We start from the raw sequence: 19,590 nt of genomic DNA on the forward strand, positions 1-19,590 counted from the left end.
CTGCCTGAGCGGGGTTCCTCTCTGGACCACCCCAGGCGCTGGGGAGCCCGGTGCTGGCAGGATGTCAGCCCCAGAGGAGGACGAGAGGCTGCTCCTCCTCGAGAGCCTGGCCACGGCGCTGCTGCGTGTGCGGCCGGACAAGTGGGCCAAGTTTGCGGCCACCGAGGAGATTTCAGTCATGCTGGACAAGTTCTTCAAGCAGCCGGAGCTGCAGGAGCTGGTGCTGGCGCTGACCCCTGCCGGGCAGCTCCAGCCCACTACCAGCTTCCCACCTGCCCTAAAGGGCAAGGGATTCTACTGCGTGAAGAGGAAGGAGGAGAACATCACCGGGGAGAACTGTCGGAGCGCGCTGCTGGTGGGAGACATGGGTGCCTCGCCCGTGGAGCAGCTCATCACCGTGCTGCTGGAGGTGGGTTACCTGTGCAGGAGCAGGCTTGGGCTGAGCAGGGTGAGTGCAGCTCCCTGGGTACCCTGCTGCCCTGGGACCCCCGCTGTGGGCTGCTCTAGCCAAATTTCCTGGTGGGCTCCAAAATAAACTAAAATTCACAGAAGAAAACTGGTGCCAGGTCCTCACCCTGACCTTGTGGTGGCTCCCATCCTGTGTTGAACAAGCCCCACGAGGACAGGAGCTGGGTGAAGGTCACCAAGCTGGTTTGCTTCTGGCCCCTACTGGATCACTTCCTCCCTGCAATTTTAGAAACTCATAATAATGCCCACTTACCTTTACCCTGCAGCTGGGAAATGTCTAAGTGGATTTCCCTCAGACTTCCCATAAATATTCCTGCTGCCAGTCCAGAGCACCCAAAAGCTGCATCAGCTCCAGGAGCCCCCACTATTCCCCCTCATTGCTGGGGGCTTTTGCTCATGTGCCAGCCCCTGACTCTGCCAGATGCATTCGCTGTGCCACTTCCAGCCCTTCCCATGCCATGAGAGCTGGAAACCAGAGCAAAGGGCCTTCTGGTCACCCTGATAAACACCAGCAAACCCATCTGTGGCCAACAGAGCCATGACTGCACTGAGGCTGCTTCAGTGTGCAGCGAGAGGGAAATGCCCAGTGCCCTGTGTCCAGGAGGTCACAGCCCAGTGCCTGACCCAGCCCTGTCTCCCAGGTTGTGACCCCTCTGCTCCTGAGCCAGGATGAGGGGCTGAACTGGCCCAGGATTGTGGTGGAGGACGTCGTGCGCCACACTCAGCAGCTGCAGAACAAGATGTTCATGATGACTGGGAAGATCCAGGGAAAGCCACTGCTCCCACTGCCCGAGCACCTGGTCAGCTGGGAGGACTCAGGCGCCGCCCTGGACTGGTGGGTGGCACCACTTGGTGCCAGAAAAGCCTGGCAGGGGCCCAGAGCAGCATAAATCACTCGGGGAGGGATGGGAGCTGGGTCACTGGCTGGGTCCCTGCACAGCCCTGGGCACAGCCATCCCCTGCAGCAGACACAAGCAGGAGTGAGGGCTTCCCTAGGGCTGTTTGGGGTTCCCCTGGGGCAGTTCAGGCCTCCCAAGAGACATAACCCGTCTGCCTTCCAGCCTGGTGGGGCCCATAGATGGCACAGTGCTGCACTCCATCGAGACCGTGGTCATCGAGTGGTTCCAGCAGGTTGAAGAGATCTTCGGCCAGGACCCAGCGCAGCAGCTGCAAGAGGGGCTGCACCCCCTGCCCAGGGTGGAGTTTGATTTCTGGCAGACCAGGGTGACCAGCCTGGGGTGCATCAGTGAGCAGGTACTGCTTACTACTCACCCACGGTGGCCACGTGTCCTCGTGCTGAGCCGCCCGTGCTGATCCTGGTGCCTCTTCCCCCAGCTGGTCACACCCCAGGTGACAGTGCTGGTCCAGGCCCTGGAGAAGGCTGACAGCTGCTACTGGCCATCGCTGCAGAACATGTTCAGGGCCGTCAACGGGGGTGAGGTCCCAGGACAGGGTGGTGGCTGCCCCCAACAAGGTGTCCTCGTCCCAACACGCGCTTTCTCCGCGTCCTAGGTCTGGAGGAAGCCAATGATGTCAACCTGCACCTGCAGCCGCTGCAGGGGCTGCTGGAGGAGATGGAGCAAATGGAATACACTGAGGTATGCCAAAATAACCAGGCACAGCCTGGTGGCCTCATCTGGGCAGCAGCAGAGCCCCAGAGGCTGTGGGGAGACACATCCCCAACACTGACGAGGCTCTGCTCCCGCAGCTGCGGCCCTTGGTGCCCAAGGTGCTCTGCACCATCTGCCTGCTGCGGGCTCACTGCGTGCACTACCACTCGCCTGCCCACATAGCCCGGATCCTGCAGGAGACCTGCAACTTCTTCATCAGCCTGGTACAGCCACGTCCAGCACTGCCCCACCCCTGTCCCCTCCAGCTGCCTCTCTGGGGCAGATGGGGACAGTCCAGTCACGGGCATGTGGAGACACCACAAACAAGGGAACAGCAGAGCCCCCCTAGGGCTGGGGGGAGTCTGGGGCAGGCACAGACTGCAGGCAACCACCAGCAAGTCTGTGGGGGTGAAAAGGGCAGGAGGAGGCTCCACGTCCTCCTGACACCCTGCCTGTGTCTGTCCCAGACCTATAAATTCCTGAACCCGGAGGACATGCTGAAGGGGCTGCAGGGAGAGCCCCAGGAGAGCCTGGAGGGACTCAAACACGCCATCTCCATCACAGAGAAGTTCTTCCAGTCCTACAGCACTTACTGCTCTGAGCTAACGACCACGTTCTTCCCGGTGGGTGCAGGGATGGTGCAGGAGCCCCTGACCCCCTGCACTCCAGCTCCAGGCTGACAGCCCCTCTCCCCTCCCAGGAGCGGGAAGAGCTCTGGGAGTTTCCCCCACCCCAGATCTTTGGGAGGATGGCTGCCTTCCTGCACAGGCTCAAGGACATCAAGGTGAGAGCACGGCACTTCAGGGCACAGTGCCAGCCTCAGTCAAGCCTCCCTGCCCTGGGGATGGATCCTGGGGAGTCAGTGCCACGGGGGGGGGCTCGGGTGCAGCCTGGGGCGGGCTGGGGCCGCTGGCACAGCGGAACTTCACTGGGAGCCCAGTGCCACCAGTGCCAGGGCAGGTTCCCCCAGCCCCGAGCCCCCGCGGCAGGATGGGCACACCCCAGCCAGGCCACCCCTGTGGGGCCGCTCCTCAGCACTGCTGAGCTGCGCTGGTGCTGCAGCTCCTGCAGGATGGGACAGGGGGAGCCAGGTAAAAGGGGTTTGTGCTTGCCAGGAGCTGTTCCAGGTAGCCATCGACTTCCAGAGGCTGGAGAAGACGGTGCTGGGAGGGGTGCGAGGAAACTTCCTTGGGACCTGGGTGTTGAGGATCTCTGAGGAGATCTGTGAAGCCACCAAGGCTTTTGCTGACTGCAAATACGATCCCTTGGATCCCGAAGAAGAGGTGAGCAGGTGCTGGAGTGGAAATGTAATGGATGCTGGAATGGACGTGTTAACATTGCTTAGTGAAAAGAGAAAAATCTCTTGTGAGAATGTGCTGCAGTTACACACGGGACTGCCCCACAGCAGCACAGGGCTGGCTCTGGAGCACGTCATGGGGCTCTGGACTCTCTGGCTTCAGCAAACCCTTCCTGAAGGATTTGAGAAGGAGGCACAGGGGCTGTGCCACTTTAAACCATTTTGCTCTCAATGGCAGGAATGGAACACAGACTTTGCAGAGTTCCAGAAGAAGGTTGAGGATGCAAACAAGCAGCTGGCTGCCATCTTCTGCCAGGGCTTTGATGACTGTAACCGCCTGACAGCTGCTGTGAAGGTACCTGTGCCCCAGCCCAGCACGGGCACGCAGCTCCCACGGGACCCGGGGGTCTCTCCCGTCCTGGGACTGCTCCAGGGGCAGGAACCTGTGCCTGCCTCTCTCTCCTGCAGCTGGTGCACATGTTTGCCACCGTGCTGGAGCGGCCCCTGATCAAGGCTGAGGCTTCCCCCTGCTACCTGGCCCTGCTGGGGATGTTCGAGGCGGAGCTGGAGAGCGTGAAGATGCTGTACGACACGCGGTTCGTGTCCCCGCCGCCGCCCGGGGGCGGCCCGGCCATCCACAAGAACATGCCGCCGGTGGCCGGGCAGCTGAAGTGGGCTCTGGAGCTGCAGCAGCGCCTGGAGGGGCCGCGCAGGGACCTGCTGGCCATGAAGCACCCGTAGGTGCCGCTCCCTGTCCCACGGGGCACAGGGCAGTGGTGGGGCAGGACCCGGCCCGGAGCGGGTCCCCTCCCACGTCCCGCTGCTTTCAGCAGCTTTCCTGTGGCTCTGACAGAGCCATGGTGGGTGCCGAGGCTGAGCTGGTGTCCGGGAAGTACGAGGAGATGCTGGGGCTGCTGCAGAGCTACAGCAAGAGGATCTACGAGGAATGGGCGAGCGGGCCCGGCAAGGATTGCCACTTCAGCCTGGAGCAGCCGCTGCTGCAGAGGGACCCCGAGTCCGGCTTCCTCAGCGTCAACTTCAGCAAAGAGGTGGGCGCCGGCACGGGCAGCCCCAGCAGCCGCAGCAGCAGCAGCAGCGCCGGGGCTGCCCCGCGGCTCACGGGCCCTCCCGGGCGCCCTGCGTCTCTCGCAGCTCTCGGCCGTCCTGCGCGAGGTGAAGTACCTGCACATCCAGCAGCAGCAGGACATCCCCACCAATGCCGAGAACCTCTTTGCCCAAAACGAGACTTTCCAAAAGATAGGGGACAACCTGGCGCTCATCGTGGGCTGGTACAACGAGGCAGGTTCTGAAGGGGGGACAAGGCAGCTGAAAGGGACTGGGGGGTTTGGGTACCACAGGCACATCACTGGCACCTCGGGTCCCTGCCCCTCCTGAGGCTGCTGCCCTCCAACACTGTGGGGACCCTGTTCCTCGGTGCTCACCTGTGGGTGTGCTGGCCCAGGTGAAGCAGCAGCTGATGCCAGTGGAGCAGCCACTGCTGGCGAAGGAGCGGGAGGCCCTGGATGTCCGTCTGTCCAGTGCTGAGAAGACTCTGTTCTGGAGCCATGAAGGTACAAACCCCCACCTTGGCCATCCAAGGCTGGCAATCCTCCTTGTGCGTTCTGGGGGTCCCCAGCACCAACCGACCTCCTACTGCCCTGGGGGTGTCTCCACAATGTGCTTGTGTGCCCATCTCCCTCCCAGGTGTCATGGAATACATCCAGGAGATGAGGGAGACCCTGCACGACCTGCAGAAACGAGTCCAGACAGCGAAGCTGAACCTGCAGAGCATCACCCAGCTGATGGAGGTAATGTTTGCTGGCACTTCACAAGCATCCTTCTGGGACACATCCAGCTGGGACTGGCCTTTCCCTGGCCCAGCAGAGCAGCCCCGTTGTCTCCTCCCTGCAGGACTGTTCAGCCACTCCCTTGTTTGGAAGAAAGGACAACAAGGAAACCGCGCTCCTGGACCTCGAAGGCAAAGAAAATGCCATAACTCAGCGCCGTGCCCTCATCGAGAGCACGGGAGAGAAGATCCAGGCCATGGTGAAGGTGAGACGTGGCCCCGGAGCACTGCATGGCTCACAGGGGGGTGAGGAAGGGCTTGGAGCAGCATCAGGAGCCGATGTCTTTGCTGGGTGTTCACTCCTGGCTGGTTTTCTCATGGCAGGAGAACGCAGAGATGTTTAAGGCTGATGTAGCCTCACGGATATGGCACAGCTATATGGCACACATCGACAAAATCGTGTTGGATGGGCTCTGCAGGCTCGTTCACAGGTCCCTGCAGCTGCTGCTCACCAACATGGACCCCGAGGTAGGTGCTGCTGTGGTGGCAGTGGTGCTGGGCTCGGGCTGTCCCACCGCCCGCTGCCGGTTTGGCCAGTGCCAAACGTGGCTGTCCCCGCGCTCCCTGCAGCCTGCAGGGCTGTGGGGCGGTGGGACAGGAGCCCCACACAGGCCCTGACCCGTTCCAGGCCCAGGTGTCGCCGCTGTTCGAGGTGCGCATGGAGCTGTCGGAGGGCCGGGTGCAGTACCAGCCCTCCCTGGAGGTGGGGGCCGGCGACAGCTTCTTGGTGCTGGTGGAGGGGCTGCTGGGGGACACGGAGGGGGTGGCAGCCTCCATGCCACGGCTGCTGGAGGGGGCGATCAGTTACAAGGTGAGTCCATGGCAGGCGGCAGCTCCCAGCTCAGCAGGAAGGGGGCGAGGGTGGCCGTGTCCCAGCCCGTCCCTGAGCTCTGCCTGGCCCTTCAGGCGGCGCTGGAGGACCAGCAGGATCTCCTGAGGATGCAGGAGCAGCTGATGTCGCTGGTGGTCAGCACCATGGCAGAAGGTGAAGAATTCAGTGCCAGCTTTGAGGAGCACTCCCACCTGTGGAAGGAGACCCCCGAGGAGTTCCTGCAGCGCTTCCTCACCTTGGACACTGAAGAGGAAGAGGCAGAGCCCAAAGTAGAGCCAGAGAAACCCTTGGCACCTGGGATACCGCCCCTGGCACTCTTTCAACAGGAGGTGTGGGATGGGTGCCTTGAGATGTGCTTGGGTGCCCTGGAGGACACTGGGTGCTCAGAGAGATGCCAGCCACAGCCTGTGACCCGTTCTCGTCCCCAGATCGACGTGCTGGAAGGGCTGCACGAAGAGGTGCTGGAGTTTGAGGAAACCAGGGTGTTTGGGGGGTGGCTGCAGAGCGACTGCCGCCCCTTCAAGAAGGCGCTGCTGAGCGCCATCAAGGGCCACAGCGTGGTGCTCCGGCAGTACCTCGCCCAGCACGTCACCAGCAGGTAGGGCCTGGCCAGCCCTGGCACAGGGACAGGGTGCTCCCACTGGATGAAGCCCGGCTAAGCTGTGGCACAGGCACCACTGTGTGCCAGGGCAGGGCTGACCCAGGGACACAGCCCTGGAGGTGCAGGTTCCAGGGGAAGGTTCCAGGCACCTTCAGGGGTGGGTTTCTGGGGGGCATGGCCTGCAGAGTGAGCCCCAAGCCCCAGGGACACCTGGTGAGCATCACTGTCCTCTCAGTCTTGAGGAGTTGCAGAATTTCATCAAAGAGTCCACTGCCGGCTTGAGTAAACCTCTGGAGGAGGGAGACTATGAAGGACTGGTGGAGGTGATGGCGCACCTGGCGAAGGTCAGGGAGAGGCAGGAGGCGACCGACACGATGTTTGAGCCCTTGAAGGAGACGGTGGCGCTGCTCAAGACTTACGGGGACAAGATGCCGGAGGAGATCCACCTGCTGCTCCAGGTGGGCTGTTCGGGCATGGGGGCCGGGCAGGGGCTCCCTGGGGCCAGGCTGGTGACCCCAGCTGGTGTCCCCTGCAGAAGCTGCCCGAGAGCTGGGACAGCAACAAGAAGCTGTGCCTGCGGGTGGCGGAGAGCGCGGCACCCCTGCAGGCGGCCGAGGCCGCCATCATCCGCAGCAAGTGCCAGGACTTTGAGGTGCCAGCTGGGGCGGGGAGGCAGCTCCTGGGCAGCTCTGGGAGGACTCTGCTGCTCCTCCCAGCTGCCGGATCCCGGCTGCCCTCACGAGCCCCACGCTCCCACTTCTCCCACACAGGTCCAGCAGCTCGCCTTCCGGGAGAGCTTCCAGGAAAATGCCCCTTTCTCATACACAGAACCAGAGCCCTACGAGACACTGAACAGGGTAAGGAAGGGGAGGACACCAGGGCCACTGCTGTCCCCACTGGCCCTGCCTGGCCACCCCTGACACTGGGTGCTGGGGAGGGGCATCTGCTCCAGGTCTGGCTCCAGCTCCCAGGCTGACAGGGAGGACCTGGACCTGCAGTAGGGATGGAACCTCTGCAGGAACAGAGACATGTCCCTGATGCACAGTCCCTGGCTGACACCTTTTCCTTTCTTCCACCCAGCAACATAAGAGCATCACGGTCTTGGAGAAGGAAATGGAAGCCCTGGCCACGTCAGCTGCACTGTTTGAGGTGTCAGTCCCAGAGTACAAACAGCTCCAAATGTGCCGCAAGGAGCTGCGCCTGCTGAAGGACCTCTGGGACATGGTCACCCTGGTATGTGCTGTGCCCTGGGAGCAGGGCACAGGGCCCAACCCTGCTTCCAGGCACGGGCTGGACAGCAGGCTGCTTATGGCTGGCATGGGCACCCAGCACAGGTACCTGGCACTGGCACCTGGTGCCAGCTGCCATTGCCAACCAAAGCTGCAGAGCTGTTGCAGCTTTTCAGAGAGCTCATTGCCATCAGAGGGAGGATGAGACATGGGGCAGGTTGTTACTCTTAGAGCAGGTCTGCGTGGTGTGTGCATGAGTGGGGCCCTGTGGGCACACAGGGCGTGCAGGCACTGGGTAAGCTGCTCCTGTGCCCGGGCAGGAATGCCTCTGCTAATCCCACGTTGTGGAAATGTATCCTGGTCCAGGTGAACCTGAGCATCGCCAGCTGGAACACAACCAAGTGGGCAGAGCTTAATGTTGAAGATATGGACATTGAGTGCAAGAAATTTGCTAAAGACATCCGGGGTTTGGATAAGGAGGTGAAGGGCTGGAACGCGTTCATGGGGCTGGACAGCAGCATGAAGAACATGATGACGTCCCTGCGCGCCGTGAGCGAGCTGCAGAACCCAGCCATCAGGGACCGGCACTGGCAGGAGCTCATGCAGACAGCCAAGGTGCTCCCGAGCCCTCCTGCCCAACCCTGGCCCAGGAGCCTCCCCAGATCCACACCCAGCATGGGAAGGGGGCATTAGGTTCAAATCTGGCCACGTGCAAATATTTGTGTGGGGTCTCTAAACGTGGGTGTTAAAGAGCTGGTCTGGGTGAGCTGCTGGACTCCTCTCTGTGGAGGGGAGCTCATGGCCCAACCACGCTGGTTCTGCTCCAGGTGGAATTCACCATGTCCGAGAACACCACCCTGGCGGATCTGCTGCAGCTCAACCTCCACAAGTTTGAGGAGGAGGTTCGCGGCATTGTGGACAAAGCAACGAAGGAGGCTGGGATGGAGAAGGTGAAGGGGGCTCAGCTCCTCCCCTGCTTTGCTAGACCCCTGAGCCAGTGTGACTCCGTGGCTGCCGGTCCCGTGTTCCGGTTCCTGGGGCCCACGGAGCACACAGAGCTCATGGAGCCATGCCTGGAGCCGCCACTCCTCCGTCCCCCTGCCTCCCCACAGGGGCTGGGCCCTCACCACCGCCCCCAGCTCACCCTCCTGCCCCAACCACAGGTGCTGAATGCCCTGGACACTACTTGGGCAGCAATGGTGTTTGAGTATGAGCCCCACGGCAGGACCCAGCTCCCACTGCTCAAGATGGATGAGGTGCTCATTGAGACGCTGGAGGACAACCAAATGCAGCTGCAGAACGTGTTGGCATCCAAGTACCGAGCCTTCTTCCTTCAGAGGGCGCAGGACTGGCAGCAGAAGCTGTCAACCACTGACACTGTTATCAACACCTGGTTTGAGGTACAGAGGAAATGGAGTCACCTGGAAACAATCTTCATAGCATCTGAAGACACACGAAGTCAACTGCCAGAGGAGTCAAAGAAATTTGACACCATCGACGAGGATTTCCGAGTGCGAAGCCCATTCCCCCTCTCCTTTTCCCTGCAGCTCTCTGCCACTTCGGGGTGGCTGAATTGTTTTTCCTCTTCAGGATCTAATGGCTGATGCAGTACAAACTCCCAACGTGATTGAATGCACCAACAAGCCCGGGCTGCACACCAAGCTGGAAGCGCTGCAGGACAGGTAAGGATCCTGTGATCCTGGTGAAGCATTTGGGAGGCCAAAGGAAGGGTTGGTTCTCCAAAGCATCAGCAAGGCAAGGACTGAGCAAAGGGTAAAGCTGATATATGGGGGTTAATGCAGGTTTTTGTGTTTTCTGCAGGCTGGCAGTCTGTGAGAAGGCCTTGGCTGAATACCTGGAGACCAAAAGATTGGCCTTTCCCCGGTTCTATTTTGTCTCCTCTGCAGACCTACTGGATATTTTATCCAAGGGGACCGAGCCCCTTGAGGTATAGGCTGTGTGTGAGCACGGGGCTGAGTCCTGTGCCATTTCCCTTGTTTGAGCAGTTTTAGAACATTTTTCACTCCTATGGGCAGACCACCATCCCTGCTCCACCTTCCTGAGGGTGCAGTGCCCAGGGAGTGCTCAGGGGTAGGTGTAGGTAGCTCTGCAGGTGACGGGGTCCTGACAGTGGCTGTGCTCTGCTCTCAGGTGTCCCGGCACCTGACAAAGCTGTTTGACAGTTTGGCCAAGCTGAAGTTCCAGGAGGACGCAGACAAAAAGCCCCTGAAGGTGGCCCACGGGATGTTCAGCCGGGATGGGGAGTACATGGACTTCGATGCAGACTGTGACCTGTCTGGCCAGGTCAGCTGAGCTTCGTGGAGGCTGGGGCAGGGGACAGGCTGAGGACGGGCTGAGCCTTTTGCTGGTTTGTGCTCTAACAGCCTGGCAGGAGTATAAAATGCAATTACAAAGATTTTTGGCCAAAAGCCCTAGAAATTGCACCTGCATTGTAGGTAGAAAGCAGCACAGTGGTGTGAACCTGCTCAGCCTCCCCATCCCTCAAGGGTTGCAGGGTGCTTACCCCTGGGCTGTTTGCCCTCAGACCACCCCCATCACATCCCGTGGGATGTGCCCTGCAGGACTGGCACTGGGCTCTCTCTGTGGGCACTGCCATGTGCAGGGAGAGGTTTGTGGGATGTGCCCTGCAGGACTGGCACCAGGCTCTCTCTGTGGGCACTGCCGTGTGCAGGGGAAGGTTTGTGGGATGTGCCCTGCAGGACTGGCACCAGGCTCTCTCTGCGGGCACTGCCGTGTGCAGGGGAAGGTTTGTGGGATGTGCCCTGCAGGACTGGCACTGGGCTCTCTCTGTGGGCACTGCCATGTGCAGGGAGAGGTTTGTGGGATGTGCCCTGCAGGACTGGCACCAGGCTCTCTCTGCGGGCACTGCCGTGTGCAGGGGAAGGTTTGTGCAGCCTGGCAGGGCTGGAGCCCGCTCAGCTCTGCTGGTGTGGCCCTCAGGTGGAGGTGTGGCTGAACCGGCTGCTGGAGCGCATGCGCTCGACGCTGCGCAGCCTCATGCCCCAGGCCCTGGGCACCTACGAGGACAAGCCACGGGAGGAGTGGGTGTTTGACTACCCAGCCCAGGTGGGTGCTGCTGCATGGGCCCTGAGAGGGGCAGAGAGCCCGGGAGGCACAGCAGGTTCCTCTTCATGGCTGCCTTGTCTCCATGGTTTGCTGCAGATCGCTCTCACGTGCACCCAGATCGCCTGGACCACAGAGGTTGGAGTTGCCTTTGCGAGTCTGGAGAAAGGTTATGAGAATGCCCTGAAGGATTATAACAAAAAGCAGGTTGGCATCTTCTGCACCCAATCTGGAGCCGGCCTGAGCCTGTCTGCCAGGCCAGGAGTCATCGAGAGGTGGGCAAACGAGGGCATCATCTCTATGCCCAATTTTTCTGTCCTTGCCCAGATTGCTCGGCTGAATGCCCTGATTTCCCTGCTCCTTGGGAACCTGAGTGCTGGAGACAGAATGAAGATCATGACAATCTGTACTATTGATGTCCATGCAAGGGATGTTATAAGCAAAATGATCCAAACAAAGGTATTTGGTACCAGAGGGAATTTTTGCTGCGCATCCCTCAGAACTCTGGAGCACGGTTTCCTGTCATTCCATTACATTCAGACTGGGCACCTCTGTTGGTGGGTGTGGGCTGGGCTGGGCCGTGGGGTGGGATGGTCCCCACGCACCCCAGCACAGCCTGGGACCCCTTTGCCCCCTGTCCTAGCGCTGGGAGGTGGCGAGCAGCCCCGAGCAGGGTGTGTGGCTGTGCCAGCGCCCGCAGCCCCTACAGCCGGCTGCTCTGCAGGTGGAGACCTCGCAGGCGTTTGCGTGGCAGTCCCAGCTGCGGCACCGCTGGGACGACGGGGAGAAGCACTGCTTCGCCAACATCTGCGACGCGCAGCTGCGGTACGCCTACGAGTACCTGGGCAACACGCCCCGGCTGGTCATCACCCCCCTGACCGACAGGTGAGGCTCGGCTGCCCCGCCCCTGCCCCGCCCCGCTCAGCCCCGGCCCTCCCTGCACAGGTGCCACATCACATCATCCTGACCCAGCCCCTGCACAGGTGCTCCTTCACCCTGACCCAGCCCCTGCACAGGTGCTCCATCACCCTGACCCAGTCCCTGCACAGGTGCCACATCACATCACCCTGACCCAGCCCCTGCACAGGTGCTCCATCACCCTGACCCAGCCCCTGCACAGGTGCTCCATCACCCTGACCCAGCCCCTGCACAGGTGCCACATCACATCATCCTGACCCAACCCCTGCACAGGTGCTCCATCACATCACCCTGACCCAGCCCCTGCACAGGTGCTCCATCACCCTGACCCAGCCCCTGCACAGGTGCTCCATCACCCTGACTCAGCCCCTGCACAGGTGCTCCATCACATCACCCTGACCCAGCCCCTGCACAGGTGCTCCATCACCCTGATCCAGCCCCTGCACAGGTGCTCCATCACATCACCCTGACCCAGTCCCTGCACAGGTGCTACATCACCCTGACCCAGTCCCTGCACCTCTACATGGGGGGGGCCCCTGCTGGCCCTGCGGGCACCGGGAAAACAGAGACCACCAAGGACCTGGGCCGGGCCGTGGGCATGATGGTCTACGTGTTCAACTGCTCCGAGCAGATGGACTACAAGGTAGGCACAGGATGGGGGTGCCCAGGTGAGAACCACGGGGTGTCCGGGACAAGGGACCCTTTGTTTGGGAGCCCGGGGGAGCCTCGGCAGGGAGGCTTTACCCTGTGGGGAATTGCCCTCGAGAAGAGCACGGTCCGTAAGGCACGAGCAGCTCTCAGCACTTGAGTTCTGTCACCAAATCCCCCACTGCAGCTGCTGTGAGGGATTGCAGTGCCTGAACCCTGCCCCACTGCTCTGTTCCTCTCCAGTCCTGTGGGAACATCTACAAAGGACTTGCCCAGACCGGCGCCTGGGGCTGCTTTGACGAGTTCAATCGCATTTTGGTGGAGGTCCTGTCTGTCATTGCGGTGCAGGTGCGTGCTGTCCCCACAACACAGTGGCACCGGGTGCCAGAGAGATTTCCCAGCTCACGTCCTGGATGCTGCCCCAGTTAAACCTGGCTCACAGCACAGTTTGCCACTGTTGTCTCCACTATGTCCTGTTTGGACACAGGTGGGGGGTGGAATCCCAGCAGTGCAGGGGATTTGGGCACAGTTAAACCTCACAGTGCAGCTGTGTCCATCCTGGTGACCTGTAACCCCCAGCTCTGCCATCACCGGCACAGGGAGTTGGGGTGATTAGGAAGGAGCTGGTTTAAGGGCAGCTCTCCTGCTGCTATGGCTTCAGCAAGACCTCAATATTATTCCTGGCAAAGCCAAACCCTCAGGCTCACCTTGGGGAGCAGTCAGGGCCAACACCTCTGCTCACCTGGCAGGTAAAATGTATTCAGGATGCAATCCGTGCCAGGAAGAAAAGATTCAACTTCCTGGGGGAGACCATCTCGCTGGTCCCGTCGGTGGGGATCTTCATCACCATGAACCCTGGCTACGCCGGGCGCACAGAGCTGCCCGAGAACCTGAAAGCTCTGTTCAGGTGGGTGCCAGCTCTGTTCAGGTGGGTGCCAGCTCTGTTCAGGTGGGTCAGTGCCAGCTGTGTTCAGGTGGGTCAGTGTCACTGCAGCCCTTCCCTCTGTGCTGGCACTCCTGTGCCACACCCATAGCACCCTCAGCCGAGGGTGGTGGCCCTGGTGAGAGGGAGCCCTTGGCACCACGGGACAGTCCTGTCACTCCCCAGAGGTGGCCAGGCAGGGTGAGCTGGGCTGCTCAGCAAGGGGAGAGCACACTCAACTAAAATCCAACAGAGAGTTGACCAAAAGGTGGTGAAGCACTGGAAGGGGAGGCACAGGGATGCTGTGGAGCCCTGTCCTTGGTGAAACTCAGCCTGTGACTGCAGAAGGGCTGGTGTGCCCAGCCTGGTGGGACATGAGCCCTGCATGGAGAAGGAGTCTGGGCAGGAGACCCCAGCAGGTGTAACTGCAGCCGAGTGTTCGTCACACTGGAAACCTGGGGGCAAACCCTGGGAGCTGTGGGAGGGTAAGGACGTGGTAAGCAGCCCTGACAACTGCAGCTGCTCCTCTCTAGACCCTGCGCTATGGTGGTCCCCGATTTTGAACTGATCTGCGAAATCATGCTTGTGGCAGAGGGGTTTCTCGATGCCAGGCTCCTGGCAAGAAAGTTCATCACTCTCTACACGCTCTGCAAAGAGCTGCTGTCAAAACAGGTAATTAACAATATCACACAGTGCTGGCTGGGAGAGGGAAGAGTCCATTTGATCCTCAAAGCTGACACACTGTGGTGGGATTGCTGATGGTGACACACAGAGTGACAGTTCTGCACAGCTCAGGTCTATGGCTGGACCAGACCCACTTCTACCAGGGGCATCACATGGCACCTTTCTGCCCTAAGGAAGGAATCAAGAAGCCCAAAAGTAGAATAACGTGGAATTAGAATTAGGCTAGTTAAGGCAAGAGCATTCAGATATTATTCATCTCAGGAGAGGTGATTTACACTATAAACGTGCCTCCAAGAAGGAAGTCAGGTTCCCAGTTCCAAACCACCCCCATGACTGCCAGAGGCTTCTCCTGTAGATGAGCTCCGTTTAGGTCCAGCCCAGTGGGTGCCATGTGGATGACCTGGCTGATGGACAGGGTGTTCCTCTGCAGTGCTGTTTGAAGCAGTTCTCCCTCACCAAAGTGAAATGGTGATTCTCTGCTTCCTGTCACAGGACCACTACGACTGGGGACTGCGGGCCATCAAGTCTGTGCTGGTGGTGGCAGGCTCCTTAAAGAGGGGGGACCCCGGCTCTGCAGAGGACCAGGTCCTGATGAGAGCTTTGCGAGACTTCAATATCCCCAAGATCGTGACAGATGACTTGCCTGTGTTCTTGGGGCTGATTGGAGACCTGTTTCCAGCACTGGACGTTCCCAGGAAGAGGAACCTCGAATTTGAGAAGGTGCAAGCCCAAGCAGGGCACCATCCCCAGAGATGTGCCAGTCCTGCAGGATCCAGAGGCTGATGCTCTATTCAGTGCTCCTGGGAGCAGCCAGCTCATCTCCAGAGCCTCTCCAAGGCTGCTGGTGGTCAGTGCCTGCTCTCCCTCCCAGGTGATCCGTGAGGCCGTGGTGGAGCTGAAGCTGCAGGCAGAGGAGAACTTTGTGCTGAAGGTGGTGCAGCTGGAGGAGCTGCTCCAAGTGCGACACTCCGTCTTCGTTGTCGGCAATGCCGGCTGTGGCAAGTCCCAGGTAGGGCCAGACCATCCCGAGGACATGGGGCCCCTCTGGCCTTGGCCAAGCATATCCCGTGGCCTCCCACGGCTCCTTGGTGAGGGCTGTGCGGCCCCCAGCCCTGCCAGAGCAGTGTTTGGGCAGAGCACAGCAGTGCCGGGCCCGCAAGCGCTGTGTGCCAGCCCTGCAGCTGAGCAGGTTTGGGATCACAGCTCAGGGAGGGACTGAGAGGGATAGCCTGGGCAGAGCAGAGACAAAGACAGAGAGCAGACAGGGGCCCGCTCTCAGGATTGACCCTGGGCGTGCTGTGGAGCCGGCAGGATGACAGACAGGGCTGGGGCAGGGCCTGGGCTCACACAGTGCCCTGTCCCGGGGCTGGCTCTGCTCGGGGAGCTCAGGGCTTTCCCGGCAGTCCAGGTGGGAGCAGGGCTCCACGGCCCCGCCACAGGCAGAGGCTGCTGAAGGCTGTGATTGCCCCGGTGGGATCAGCACTGTGGCTGCACCATCCTCTCTGCACAGGTGCTGAAGTCGCTCAACAAGACGTACAAAATGCTGAAGAGGAGGCCGGTCACGGTAGACCTGGACCCCAAGGCTGTGACCTGTGATGAGCTGTTTGGGATCATCCATCCAGCCACACGGGAATGGAAGGATGGTGAGGCACTAGTGCTGTAAGCTCAGTTTGTGGGATGTGAGATGCAATGGGAAGACTTCCTTGGGGCTCTTTCCTGGAGTGGGAGGGAGAAGGAATGTGTTTCATGGGAGCACCAATCCCACGTGTCCTCCAGCAAAGGGCTGTGTGTGGAGAGGAACAAGCCGAGTCTCTCTGTGGGGCAGGTCTGTTCTCCACAGCCATGCGTGACCTGGCCAACATCACGCATGATGGGCCCAAATGGATCATCCTTGATGGAGACATTGATCCCATGTGGATCGAGTCCTTGAACACAGTCATGGATGACAATAAGGTTGGTGCCATCACACCTCAGGGGCTTTGCTCATTTGTGATCTCGGGGGGACCAGCTCCAGACATCCCCCACAACGAGCCACTTCCCCCAGGTTCTCACCTTGGCCAGCAACGAGCGCATCCCCCTCACTCCCACCATGAGGCTCATCTTCGAGATCAGCCACCTGCGGACGGCCACGCCGGCCACCGTGTCCCGGGCTGGGATCCTCTACATCAACCCTGCAGACCTGGGCTGGGGCCCGTGAGATGGGATGGGATGGGATGGGATGGGATGGGACGGGACGGGACGGGACGGGACGGGATGGGACGGGGTGGGATGGGGTGGGATGGGATGGGATGGGATGGGATGGGATGGGATGGGATGGGATGGGATGGGATGGGATGGGACGGGACAGGGTGGGATGGGATGAGACAGTGTGGGTTGAGATGGGATGGGGTGGGATGGGATGGGATGAGATGGGACGGGACGGGAGGGGACGGGATGGGATGGGATGGGATGGGATGGGATGGGATGGGATGGGATGGGACAGTGTGTGTTGGGATGGGACAGTGTGGGTTGGGATGGGATGGGATACTTGCTGCAGCCCTGTTTGTCTCTCCCACAGCATTGTGGCCAGCTGGATTGAGACAAGGACAGAGAAGTCTGAGAAGGCTGCTCTGATGATCCTCTTTGACAAGTACCTGCCACCATGCCTGGAGAAGCTCAAGTCTGAGTTCAAGACAATCACCCCCGTTCCTGACGTCACGGCCATACAGACAGTTCTGTCCCTGCTGGAATGTTTTCTGACACCCCAGAATGTCCCACCAGACTCACCCCGGGAGCAATACGAGCTCTTCTTCGTCTTCGCCTGCATCTGGGCCTTTGGTGGGGCCTTGTTCCAGGACCAGGTACAGCCAAGGGACTGCCCAGCACCTGCCACCCTTCTCTGCATCCCATCCTGTGGCAGGGGTCTGAGTGTCTCTGTTTTGTCCTCCAGCTGGTGGATCACCGCCAGCAGTTCAGCAAGTGGTGGCTGTCAGAATTTAAAGTCATCAAGTTTCCTAATCAGGGGACAGTTTTTGACTATTACATTCATCCAAAAACGAAGACATTCAGTCTCTGGGATGAAAGAGTGCCAGCGTTCGAGCTTGACCCCGACATCCCCTTACAGGTATTTCCCACGAGCACTGTGTTTATCTGGTTTGACTGTCACTCCACAGTCTTCCCCTCAGTAATGTGTGGAGCATCATCAGGATTCAGACTGGTAGCACCCATCAAACCTGATGGCTCCCAGTGGTTCTCTTTACCCCACAGAAGCCTCAGGCTCCATGTCTCCTTTACCTTCAGATTAACCTGCAGCTTCAGAGAGTCTCACAAAATAGCTGTGACTATTGCCTGAGTGCAAAATGTCCTTTAGCACTCCATTTGTGTTCCCTGCAGTGGCATCTTGCAGGGGTTATCTAAGCTATCAGGGAAAAGGGCGAGGAGCTGTGGCTGTGTGGTGGTTTCAGGAGCTGTCCGTGTTGTTCTGTGTAATAACTTGGTTTTGGTCAGAAAGTCTTCAGCACAACAGAGCACACCGGAGGTGTTGCTTTAGAGAGGGACCAGGTTTGCCTGCAGAGAGCACCATCTGTTGGAGCTGCCAGGAGCGCTGTGCAGGGCTCTGGCACGCTGCCCCGACAGAGGATCCTGCCTCTGCCAGCGCCAGGGCAATGCAGGGGCTGACAGAGCCTCTCCCCAGGCAGCCGTGGTGCACACCACAGAGACCATTCGCCTCCGCTACTTCATGGACCTGCTGATGGAGAAGCAGCGGCCGGTGATGCTGGTGGGGAACGCAGGGACGGGAAAGTCAGTGCTGATGTGGGACAAGCTGGAAGCACTCGGCACAGATGAATACCTGGTGCAGTCTGTGCCCCTCAACTTCTACACAACCTCGGCCATGCTGCAGGGTAAGGCTCAGAGCCAGCAGCTGGCCCCACACTGGGCTGTGCTGCAGGGTCCTGCAGTGCTGACCCCCACCCACCTGCTCCTCTCTCTGCAGCCGTCCTTGAGAAACCCCTGGAGAAGAAATCAGGGAGGGTTTTTGGCCCACCTGGCACCAGAAGGCTGATCTACTTCATCGACGACATGAACATGCCAGAGGTGGACAAGTACGGCACCGTGGCACCACACACGCTTATTCGGCAGCACCTGGACCACGGGCACTGGTGGGTGCTGGAGGGGCACGGCACGAAGGGGGGAACCTGTCCCCATCCCCGGGGAAAGTGTCACAGTGCTGGTCCCCACCCAGGTATGACAGGAACAAGCTGACCCTGAAGGACATTCGCAACTGCCAGTACGTGGCCTGCATGAACCCGACCGCGGGCTCCTTCACCATCGACCCACGGCTGCAGGTGTGCAGGGGCTGGGGCACGGCTCTGCCTGGCACATTCACCCTCCAGGCACCAAAGCCCAGAGGGTGGAATGGGGCAGGGGACCCTGCAGTGCCAGCTGGCTGCGTCAGCCCCTGTTGGACAAAGTGCCCACGTCCATTTGTGCCATTTGTGCAGCGCCACTTCTGCGTGCTGGCCGTGTGCTTCCCCAGCCGCGAGGCTCTGAGCACCGTGTACGGCACCATCCTGCAGCAGCACCTGGCCCGCCACAACATGCCCACACCTCTGCAGAAGATGCAGCCCAGGCTGGTGGCAGCAGCGCTGGGTGAGCCTTGGCCACACTGGGGTGGGACGAGCCCCTGGGGAATGCACTGCTCGGGGGTCTCTGGGGACCTGGAGCCTGCTCACCACCCTGTCCTGCCAACAGCCCTGCACCAGAAGGTTGCCTCCAACTTTCTGCCAACAGCCATCAAGTTCCACTACATCTTCAACCTGCGGGACCTCTCCAACATATTCCAGGTATGGGAGAGCTGTTCCTTCTAAACCATCCTTGTTCCTCCCTTTCCTGGTCCCACATCCTTGCACCATACCATGTCCCTGAAAAGGGCCTTGGCCTCTCCCCAGAGCAAACCTTTGCAATCAGCTCTGAGCAGCACTAAAATGACTCCAAGGGCTGTGGGATTTGTTTGTCAGGGGCTGCTCTTCTCCACCCCTGACTGCCTGAAAGCCCCCGTGGACTTGGTGCGTCTCTGGCTCCACGAAGCAGAGAGGGTGTATGGAGACAAGCTTGTCGATGAAGAGGATCAGTACAGCTTCAAGAAGGTGATGGCCGACATCAGCAAAGCCTCCTTTCAAGTGAGTTGTGCTGAAAAGTAGGGTGCTCCAGCCCAGGGTGCCCCACAGCTGAGCCCCACAGCTGGAATTGCCTCTCCCAGGAGATCAATGAAGAGCTGATGTTCGCCAAGCCCAACATCTACTGCCACTTTGCCCAGGGCATGGATGATTTCAAGTACATGCCAGTGACAAGCTGGGCATCCCTGAGTGGCCTCCTTGGGGAAGCCCTGGACAACTACAATGAGGTGAATGCAGCAATGAATCTGGTGAGTGCCTGTGGCAGGTAGGTCCGCCCTGAAAATGTGGGACTGCA

At 60.1% G+C, this 19,590-nt stretch overlaps 1 protein-coding gene across 1 annotated transcript in view; it reads left to right on the forward strand.

The window, feature by feature from the left end:
* Positions 1-2,180: 2,180 nt before the first annotated feature.
* Positions 2,181-19,590, forward strand: part of DNAH17 (dynein axonemal heavy chain 17) — a 32,321-nt gene continuing 14,911 nt past the window's right edge. The window contains exons 1-47 of the mRNA XM_077188223.1: positions 2,181-2,302; positions 2,546-2,701; positions 2,779-2,862; positions 3,194-3,361; positions 3,614-3,730; positions 3,844-4,112; positions 4,229-4,424; positions 4,528-4,674; positions 4,838-4,946; positions 5,080-5,183; positions 5,287-5,427; positions 5,546-5,689; positions 5,850-6,032; positions 6,128-6,382; positions 6,482-6,651; positions 6,890-7,112; positions 7,190-7,306; positions 7,425-7,511; positions 7,735-7,887; positions 8,250-8,498; positions 8,711-8,833; positions 9,047-9,394; positions 9,474-9,565; positions 9,705-9,831; positions 10,035-10,187; positions 10,845-10,970; positions 11,067-11,174; positions 11,295-11,426; positions 11,692-11,852; positions 12,372-12,528; positions 12,777-12,881; positions 13,283-13,440; positions 13,989-14,127; positions 14,632-14,859; positions 15,011-15,148; positions 15,650-15,782; positions 15,965-16,092; positions 16,184-16,332; positions 16,697-16,979; positions 17,069-17,242; positions 17,813-18,020; positions 18,113-18,278; positions 18,362-18,464; positions 18,621-18,768; positions 18,871-18,962; positions 19,137-19,298; positions 19,379-19,543. Of these exons, the coding sequence (XP_077044338.1) occupies positions 2,573-2,701; positions 2,779-2,862; positions 3,194-3,361; positions 3,614-3,730; positions 3,844-4,112; positions 4,229-4,424; positions 4,528-4,674; positions 4,838-4,946; positions 5,080-5,183; positions 5,287-5,427; positions 5,546-5,689; positions 5,850-6,032; positions 6,128-6,382; positions 6,482-6,651; positions 6,890-7,112; positions 7,190-7,306; positions 7,425-7,511; positions 7,735-7,887; positions 8,250-8,498; positions 8,711-8,833; positions 9,047-9,394; positions 9,474-9,565; positions 9,705-9,831; positions 10,035-10,187; positions 10,845-10,970; positions 11,067-11,174; positions 11,295-11,426; positions 11,692-11,852; positions 12,372-12,528; positions 12,777-12,881; positions 13,283-13,440; positions 13,989-14,127; positions 14,632-14,859; positions 15,011-15,148; positions 15,650-15,782; positions 15,965-16,092; positions 16,184-16,332; positions 16,697-16,979; positions 17,069-17,242; positions 17,813-18,020; positions 18,113-18,278; positions 18,362-18,464; positions 18,621-18,768; positions 18,871-18,962; positions 19,137-19,298; positions 19,379-19,543 (7,251 nt within the window). The 5' untranslated portion in view covers positions 2,181-2,302; positions 2,546-2,572. The remainder of the gene's footprint in view (positions 2,303-2,545; positions 2,702-2,778; positions 2,863-3,193; positions 3,362-3,613; positions 3,731-3,843; positions 4,113-4,228; positions 4,425-4,527; positions 4,675-4,837; positions 4,947-5,079; positions 5,184-5,286; positions 5,428-5,545; positions 5,690-5,849; positions 6,033-6,127; positions 6,383-6,481; positions 6,652-6,889; positions 7,113-7,189; positions 7,307-7,424; positions 7,512-7,734; positions 7,888-8,249; positions 8,499-8,710; positions 8,834-9,046; positions 9,395-9,473; positions 9,566-9,704; positions 9,832-10,034; positions 10,188-10,844; positions 10,971-11,066; positions 11,175-11,294; positions 11,427-11,691; positions 11,853-12,371; positions 12,529-12,776; positions 12,882-13,282; positions 13,441-13,988; positions 14,128-14,631; positions 14,860-15,010; positions 15,149-15,649; positions 15,783-15,964; positions 16,093-16,183; positions 16,333-16,696; positions 16,980-17,068; positions 17,243-17,812; positions 18,021-18,112; positions 18,279-18,361; positions 18,465-18,620; positions 18,769-18,870; positions 18,963-19,136; positions 19,299-19,378; positions 19,544-19,590) is intronic.

Source organism: Agelaius phoeniceus, chromosome 19 (assembly GCF_051311805.1).
Source record: "Agelaius phoeniceus isolate bAgePho1 chromosome 19, bAgePho1.hap1, whole genome shotgun sequence".
NCBI classification, from domain to species: domain Eukaryota; kingdom Metazoa; phylum Chordata; class Aves; order Passeriformes; family Icteridae; genus Agelaius; species Agelaius phoeniceus.